The 9,285-nt window shown below is 39.8% G+C and overlaps 1 protein-coding gene across 1 annotated transcript in view; it reads left to right on the forward strand.

The window, feature by feature from the left end:
- Positions 1–7,809, forward strand: part of AFG2A (AFG2 AAA ATPase homolog A) — a 355,632-nt gene extending 347,823 nt beyond the window's left edge. Inside the window, exon 16 of the mRNA XM_004386855.2 lies at positions 6,480–7,809. Coding sequence (XP_004386912.1) covers positions 6,480–6,656 — 177 coding nt within the window. The 3' untranslated portion in view covers positions 6,657–7,809. The remainder of the gene's footprint in view (positions 1–6,479) is intronic.
- The last annotated feature ends 1,476 nt before the right edge of the window (positions 7,810–9,285 follow it).

The following is a 9,285-nucleotide window of genomic DNA, read 5'->3' on the forward strand; positions in this document are numbered from 1 at the left end:
CATTCAGAATTGCTGACTTCATTTTCTTCACAGCTCTGAGTGTGCCCTGTGCCTGCCAGGGGTGACGGGAGCCAAGCAGGACTTCTGCTGGTTGGTTAAGCTGTCTTCAGAACTTCTTTGTTCCCCTTCCATTTTTCTTTAAGGATATAAATAGTCTCTGAGAGGCAGTTAGGAACTTGGTGGTAAAGGCTAAGTTAGGATTTCATCATCCCTATTGGAAGTGAGCAGCTTAGCTGTTAGTTCCCCTTACTCTAGAGGCCCACTTGTTACCTAGCCCCTTCCTCCCAAACTTATATGCCACGTGTAGGGATATTTTCCTGTTTTCTTATTGTACTCTGTTTACAGCAAGGAAATTCAGATGCTACGCAGGCCTTATCTGGTACTGGTAGTAACTGCCTTAAATTTCCTCCTGGGTCCCCAGTCTCTCAAGGCACCAGGAAAGAAGGTAGTGCTCTTGTGAAACGGAAATGAACAAAGGAGGGCTTACAGCATAGGTGGGATGAATACTCTGGTGCCTGATGTTTCCAGGCTTTCCCCCCTATTGATTAGTTTTTGGTAAACATTCTTTGCCTTGACTGTTATTCTTTAATCACATCGTTTTTAGAAATTATTATTGCCTGCTTAGAAACCATGTTGGTTTTAATGTTCGTAATACGTCTGTTTCTATTTTACTAAGCTGAGCCACCTGTTTAAACTCTTCTTGTCTCATGGATTGGGGGGAAGAACCGTAGGCAATGTGTAAGAGGTTTCATTTTTTCCACAGTGAAGTAAGACATTGTTCTTATTCTTCGTGGCATTCAGAATTCTGCACAATTGCCTCTTTTGCCCCTTTGCATTTAAAAGTGAGATAATTAGATTTCCCAAGGTTCAATGGTCAAGAGCCTTCTCATCATGGGGAGTTGCTTCCCTACGCTCCTCACAAGTGGAGTTGTCTCACATAATCCAGTTATTGCTATATTGTTGTTGTTCCAAAGGAACTGCTTTTTCAGAGAGCAAGCATAGCATGAAAATTCACACTCATATGGCCCTTGGCTTTCATTGCTGAGTTACTTTTTCCCCCACATTTGAAAACAATTACTGTATTTATTCCATAGTGGGGATGTAGTTTTGAGGATTTCTAAGCATTTTCATCAAAAATATTTTCCTTTTTCCTCTTAAGAACTCATCTCAGTATGCCCAAATCTTTCAGACAGTACTCCTCCTTGTTGCTTTATGATATTCGTCAAGATATCGAATAGTCAAACCTCTTATTACTGCTGAACGAATTGGAAGAGAATTTGTGACATGTTAGCGCCAAATAACTGGGTGTCATGGTCACCAAAATGACAGTGTGTCTTGGTCCGGTTCTGAGAGTAAGATCTTGGGCCCACTCTGCTAGCCTTTTGTCTCTCTTCCTCATCTCCCCAAGCGTATAATACCTTTACCTTTACAGCAAGCTGCATATATATGCTAAAATCTTGGGTATCTGATTTTTTGTCAGAATTGAATAAGAACACAGAATAAACACTCTCAGCCTTACAGAGCCAGCCAAAGCTTTTTTGCTTTTACAGCCTAACGGCAAAAGCAACCTTGCTGGTAGTTGGCTAATAATTCATTCAGATGGTCTAGTTTGCAGCCTATGAGGGAAGAGAACAAGATGGTGAAGGGATTAGGGGAAACCTTCCAAAATCCTTTTTTGCCAAAGAAGTTAAGGAGCTCAAGTGGCCAAGAGTTTTCTTTCTAAACGGGTTAGTTTAACATTCTGGACAGTCTGTGATTCAAATTCATCCATTCATCTACACATTGTTTCAGTGAGGTGGCCTCGTGGGAAGAATTCAGCTGAATTCTTTATCACTGAAACAGTCCCACACTCCATCTGGTTTTGAATGGGATGTCAGCAGAGTGATGAGCATTTGTGGTCCCTGTGTACACTGTGTGTGTGTGTGTGTGTGTGCGCGCGCGTGCGCTCACACACTCACACATATACATACACTTATCTCATTAGGTTTTCTGACAAACTTTATAGATAGTAACAAGAAGGCCCTGGTTTAAACTGAAGAGCCTCCTTTCCAGTTTCTGTAGTTGCTACTGAGTCAGCTCTGATTCATGGCAACCTTATTTATAACAGAACGAAATGTTGCCCGGTCCTGTACCATCTTCATGATCGTTTTTCTGTAGTATTTATTCCCACATAGAGAGATGTGTTGGCAAATTAATCTAAAAAGACCTCACCTTTCTAAAGCTTAACAGAGAAGGGAAAATTCCTCAACAATTAATTGATCCCAGATTACTTTCGTCACCATTTGCACCTTTTTTATTTTTTTAAGCAAAGCTTCCATTTCAGTGCTCCAAAGCAATATTTATTACTTATTGTCTGTAAGTTTTCTGGGATGTCTCTCAATTCTACGGCAGTTTTTTCCATGACAACACAGCCAAAAAGCTCCTGTCCCTGTATAACAAATTTTGATACCTAAGGAAACATTCTTCAAAAATAACACAAGTATAGTATATTCTTAGTATATTCTTAAAGAGCCCTGGTGATGCAGTGGTTAAAGTGCTTGGCTGCTAATTGGAAGGGTGGTGGTTCGAACCCACCAGCCACTCAGGAGGAGAAAGATGTGGCAGTCTGCTTCCATAAAGATATACAACCTTGGAAACCCTATGGGGCAGTTTTACTCTGTCCTATAGAGTCACTATGAGTCAAAATTGACTCAACAGCAGTGTGTTTGGTTTAGTTTGGTTTATAGTATATTCTTGCTAGAATTTCTAATTTATATTATTTCTAAGGAAAGAACGATATTCAAAATAGTGCCCCAGATTGAAAACATTGCTTGAGACAAACATATATCACAGTGTTACATAATCTTTGTTACTGACTTTATCATCATTCCAAAAACTGAAGTATAACTTACACATTCTAGATCATATCAAACATAAGTAAAAAAATGCTGCAGGGTATTAGCCAAATATGGAAAACATGTACATAACATACACTTTGAAAACTTGTTTATAGTTAAGGAACTATTCAGTTCATTTCAACAAACGTGTGTTGACTATTTACATGTACTGAGCACGTGTTAAGTGCTGTAACAGCTGCAAGCATTGCTGCCTTTGCTTCCATTACTCACCGTGGTCCTCCTCCTGTCTCTCAGCTCCTCTCCTCCTCCTTAGCCTCCTCTCCCTCTTCTCAGCCCTTAAATATACCTATTCCTTATGTTCCTGTCTTTACCCCTTCCCTTTTCTCTCTATTCTGTAATAGAGGAAAGCAAACAGAAGATTATGAGAGACGCAAGACCCATATTGTGCAGGGCCTTGAATGAGTTGTTTGGTGTGGGTTAGTATCTCCCAAAGTGTGCGCTGAAGACCAATAGTAACCTAAAGGTAGCCATTTATAGGTATTCTGCCAAGAAATGGGGAAGGGGAAAATTCTGTGGTTGAGCAAAATTAAACAGATCTTCATTGGTAGGCTTCACAAAATCTTTAAAATTCTCCTGTGCATTGTGGAGGGTAGTGTATACACACCGTTTCCCAAAACTTACTTGATCTTGCAATACATCTTCCACTGGATAGACAGTAATACCCCAAGGGAAACAGTTACTTTGGCTATGAGAGCTGCTAAGGGTTTTTGAGCAGGAAAGCTGTACTTTTCCTGGGGAGTGTTCAGATCATTGTATCTTGGAATTCATACCAAAGTAAGTGACTCCCAAAGCAAATAGGAAGCAGCCATCAGGAAATGGATGCTCTAAGAATACTTCCATTTTAAAAATTAAACCAAACCAAACTTATTGCCGTCAAGTCGATTCCAAGTCATAGCAACCCTATAGAACAGAGTAGAACTGCCCCATAGGGTTTCCAAGACTATAATCTTTATGGAAGGAGACTAACACATCTTTCTCCCAGGAGCAGCTGGTGGATTTGAACCACTGACCTTTCGGTTAGCAGCCTAGCACTTAACCACTGCACCACCAAAACCTACCATTTTATATGGATTAGGAGAGAAGAGCCAATAATCCAACTGATACTTTTCCTTTTGGAATTTCTACTAAGAAGCCCTTTCATGAGGAAAAAATAAAGACAAAGGAACCTTTAGGAGTTAATGCTCTGTCAGCCACTTGTGAATCAACGGGTTTGGTTTAGAGCTTTAAAGACGACTGTCGTTGACTAGCCTTCACTGTCATCGTGGCCATGTGACTTTTGAAAATGCTGTCATTAGTGATATTTTGATGTGTGGATTACTCCTATTTTTTTCAATTCTCCATTTTGGCTACTAAGGCTAATTCAATGTACTTCTTGGTCCCTTTATTCCCACCTTGGTATGTCTTTGCACACTTTATTCCTTCTACTCAGGATGTCATTTCCTTCCACGTATGCATATCTAAATTCTGTCCTCCACACTTTGGTTTATGAGGACTTCCCTCAGCCAGCAGTAATTGCTCCCCCCTCACCATACACACCCAAAGCACTTTGCTTTTGCTTTTCTGATGGTACTTCTAGTACCATGCCACACGTTGCCGTTAATTCATGTCCATCTCCTACTGGTTTGTGGGTGCCAGAGGACACATATCATGTCTTGCACATCTCTGGCTCCTCCACCTGGCCTCTTAGAGTTATTGCACAGTGTAGTTACTCCATGGGTGTTGATTGATGAAAGGGTGACTGTCTAATTATTAAACCAAACCAGTTGCCATTGAGTCGACTCCTACTTATGGTGACCCCGTCTATGTCAGAGTAGATCTCTGCTCCATAGGGTTTTCAGTGACTGATTTTTTTAGAGATAAGTCTCAGCTATGAAGTATGCAAGACAAGGCATTGGCACAGGGGCAGTGACTACTTTCCTTAGCCTGAGGAGGGAGTCACAAGAAGGAAACGTTCCCCATGCCATCTCAGAGAAGGAAAACTTCACTGACCAGCAGGAAATTCATTTCTCTTTGCCTCTTCCAGTGGTTCTTCAGACTTTTTAACCTCATAACCACTTCTTCAAATCCTTGCACAGATGAAAGAAGTGCTGCTCACATGGGGGTGAGAGGTTTCTCCCCAGTTGGCCCCTTACCTCTTCATGGAAGGCCCAGGGTCCCCTTGGAACACAGTGTAACCATTGGATAGCCAGTTTACCTTGCTGGGTATTTCACCGGCTTTTACTGTGCTTATTATCACATTCTTGTTCTCCAAATATCTCTTTTTGTACCAGAATATATGATGAGATGGTTTTACTAATCCCTAGAAGTTTTCTTTTTGCCTTCAACAACTTGGTAACTACTCTCTTTTCTGAAAGGCATTAACATGCACAACCACTACAGTTAACTTCCGTGCTCATTAAGGAAGCGGAGAACTAACAGTTACATTGTCGTAATCTGACAAAGCCATCCAAATCTATGCATGTTTTTTTGAAAGCTCACTAAACATGCTTCTAAATCCCCTAAAAAGCTACTAAACTGCTTTGGCAGCCATTAGTCCAGCATAAGCAGAGGAACTCTTTTCAGTAAGTGAACAAACAGAGAAAATATGCTGAATGGCTGGACAAATGTGTTTCAGCTGGCCCTTTCATTTACTGATATAAGGGCGCAGTCAATATCAATCACTGTTTTCCCTGTTGCCCTGAAAAATCACAATATCTCTTTTCATCCCGCAAGCTCTTTTCACCACAGTAATGTGTCTTTAGAATGACACTGGCATCAGCCTGCTTCCGCTGTCTGAAGTCCAGAGAGCTTAAAAACACATTTCAGGATTTGAGACTTGAACCTTCCTCCCCTTCCGTTTTCCTACCGCCTACTCTCTCCCCCTCCCTCTGCCAGCCGCTCCGCCCCTCTCCCCAGACTCTTTTCAATTCTTCCAGCTTTCCTCACTGAGTAAACAGAAATCACTTCTCTGTTCTAATGTAGTTCTTCAAAATAAACGTAGACAACCCTATCTGATATTCCCAAGATTTAAGAACCCGTTGAAGAGATGCACATAAAGAAATGCTTTTACATGTTGGTGATACATCAAAGGTTGAAAGGAATGTGGAAATTCTATGGTATGACAAGGTGTGCCTGTGCTGAGCCTCACTCGCTATCAGAGCATCTCCTCCCTCTTCCCTCCCCTAGCACTTGGTTCCTGCCTCCCCACCACATATACACACTCACCCTTTGTTGCTGTGTATTAAAAGTGCGTACGTGCATGCCTGTTCCACCTCTAAGATCATCAGCTCCAGAGCAAATGCCACATCTTATACACCTTTCTGAAGCGCCTAGTTCTGAGTACTGTAGTTAATAAATGGTTTTGGAATGAATGAATGAGCAGGATGTTCTGTATATGATTGCTTTACATCCTTTTGAAAATCTTAAGTGGAATAACTCTTGCAGATACATTTTAGCAGAGTGCTTAGAGTTGTAGAAGTTAGTACAGATGAATTTTTGAAATATTAGTTAATATCAGTACCCTAAAAAGAGTATTAATTGTTTTGTAACCCCCACTGTTGTTTTTGTTTTTGTTTTTGTTTTTGTTTTTTTCTTTTATTGCAGATTATAGCTGTCTGTAGAGAGGCAGCCCTTCTGGCTCTAGAGGAAGACATTCAAGCCAAATGCATCATGAAGAAACATTTTACTCAAGCCTTGAGCACTGTGACACCTAGAATTCCTGAATCGTTGAGACGTTTTTATGAAGATTATCAAGAGAGGAGCGGGCTGCATACACTCTGAGAAAATTTGTATCTTCATTATGCTAAAATACTCTTTCTATAGAAAACATTTTTTGTTTTGTTAATTTTGTCTTGAGAGTGTCAAAAAAATTCCTTAATAGGTAAAATGTCTGAAATATGTTTGCTGGAATTGGGGGCCTATAGTTCTTATCAGTATTTTAAGTCATATGGTTACAATGAAAATATCTCTGGACATGAGTTTAAGTCAGTTTTAACTGGAAATGTGTACTGGTTTTTAAAAGACAAACCTTTAGCTTTTTCGTTTTTGAGCTGGTTTGTTCACCCCATGGAATGCGTTCGTTACTCCAGAAACTGTTTCAGTACCTTCCTAAATCTAAACCTGAGGACATAGATTTCATACAAGAATAACATAGGAAAGTTTAGAAATTGGGAGTGGATGAATGTATGGTGAAAATTTACAAGTCTTTATTTTTGATGGCCAGCCAGGTTTATTTGTCTTTGTTTCCAAATATGTATTTGTTCTCATTATAATTACACACCTACATTTTTGCTTTAGCCTTCTTAACCTGTACTGATGGCAAAGAAAAAGAGTTAAGAGTTCTTTTATATAATATAATATCCTTTGAAAGCTTGAAAAATTGTAATTGTAAGCCCAGTCTAGGCCTAGAACAGTAGGCTTGTTTTGATTTTTTTCCCCCACAAAATGCGATAAATAAATCATATGAAGTGTACATGTTTTAACTTGTACGCATTTTCAAGTTACCAGTAAATGTTTTCAGTTCAAAGATAACTAAATTGTACTCTTAATCATTTCTCTTAGGTTACATTCTAAATATGTGTAGTTATGCTGTTAGTTATTTATCTTTAGGATTTCTTGACACTTTAATACTCTTGAAAACACTGTTGGAAAATGATTCCCTGACTTCCAGTTCAGAAGCTGGCAATGGAAAGAATGTGCACTTAAACCTGGTCACTGTAGATCTTTGAAAATTCCCAGAAAAACAAGTCAGGTGAGAAATACCTGATTATCAAAATAATGTGCTAGGTAGCTTTGTGGTGGCAGATATTCTGAAGTCATGTCTCAAGTATTTCATCCTTTGACCATCAGAAATAAATTTAGAAGGTTTTGATTTCCAGGCAATATTGGTTTACCATTACATAACACCGCCCAGGAGACCAAGAATATTACTACTGTATGGAACTGTGTTGTCCGATATAGTAGGCGCTAGTCACTCATAGGAGCCCTGGCAGCACAGTGGTTAAGAACTATGGCTGCTAACCAAAAGGTCGGCAGCTCAAATCCACCAGCCACCCCTTGAAAACCCTATAGAGCAGTTCTGCTCTGTCCTGTAGGGTGGCTATGAGTCAGAATCAACTCAACAGCAACGGGTTAGTCACATATGGATACTTCCATTTAAATTTTATTAATTAAAATAAATAAAATTAAAAATTCAGCTCATCAGTTGTGTTAGCGACATTTCAAGTGCTCAGTAGTAGCCACATGGGGCAAGTGTCTGTCGTATTGGACAGAGCAGGTTACAGAACATTTCCATCGCTGGAGAAAGCTCTTTGGACACTGCTGATTTAGAAAATAAGGCTAACACAGTGAAACGAATAGAATCTGGAAATAAAATTACTTCCGTGCTCTCCATTTTCCCTTTGGTTATTACTTATAAAGAAAATTATGAAGAGAGGAACCCTAACCTCTACCATATAAATGCACAGCTGAGGGCACAAGAAAATAAGAGAAATGTTAGCCCCAAGGGCCAAAACAAGAAAATAAATCCCATCCTCAGTAAAATAAAAACCAAAACAGTAAGCTTGAACAGAAACTGAGTCTCTCGGGCTGGGGACTGTGTAGTGGGGAGGAGGATAGCAATCTCAATCAGCAAAAGTTTAGATGGTAATGGCCACTGAAAGCTTTCAGCCCATATGCCATAGAGATTATAACAGAGTCTCACACATAATGCCCAGATCTTTAAAGACCAGCACCATCAATGTAAAGGTTGAATAGAAAAGAAATCTTCCCACTGGATAGGAAAACTACAAGGAACCTGTCTGACTTGGCCTGTGTTTTGGATTTTTAAAAAAAAAACAAGAAAAGGTCCCTCTGAGAATTCTGACTATGGACTTTCCTATCCAAGGCTTTGGGTTTGAATTCAAACTACCTTTGTGATATAGAACCTCAACACCTAGAAATTAAATGAAAACATGAATCCAAGCTAGAAATATCCTTGGAAAGACTAGCATTTGCACTAGTTGTAGGGACACATTAACCCCAGCCACAGTGGATACCAACAGCTAAAGCCCTGCTTCCAAAGAGCGCAGGATCCCAAAGGATGTGGAACAGTGGGCCACTCACACACTGCTGGTGGGAACATAAATTGGTACAACCACTTCAGAAAGCAATTAGCATATATAGTAATAATGAGGATCCTATAATCCAACAATTCTACTCCTAGGTATACAAGTAGTCCCTAACTTACGACAGGGTTCTATTCCAACAACTTTGTCTTAAGTCGAACACCTCATTTTTTTTTTAATTTTCGTTACTTTTGTCTTTTACTATCAGTGCAATTCTGTCTTTAAATGCCTTAAAGCCAGGCATCAACTTTACCTCTTTGTGAGAAAGATAACATCAGCTAATTATGCCCTGCAGCATTGTATGT

The sequence above is a fragment of the Trichechus manatus genome, unplaced genomic scaffold (genome assembly GCF_000243295.1).
Source record: "Trichechus manatus latirostris isolate Lorelei unplaced genomic scaffold, TriManLat1.0 scaffold00174, whole genome shotgun sequence".
Taxonomy (NCBI): domain Eukaryota; kingdom Metazoa; phylum Chordata; class Mammalia; order Sirenia; family Trichechidae; genus Trichechus; species Trichechus manatus.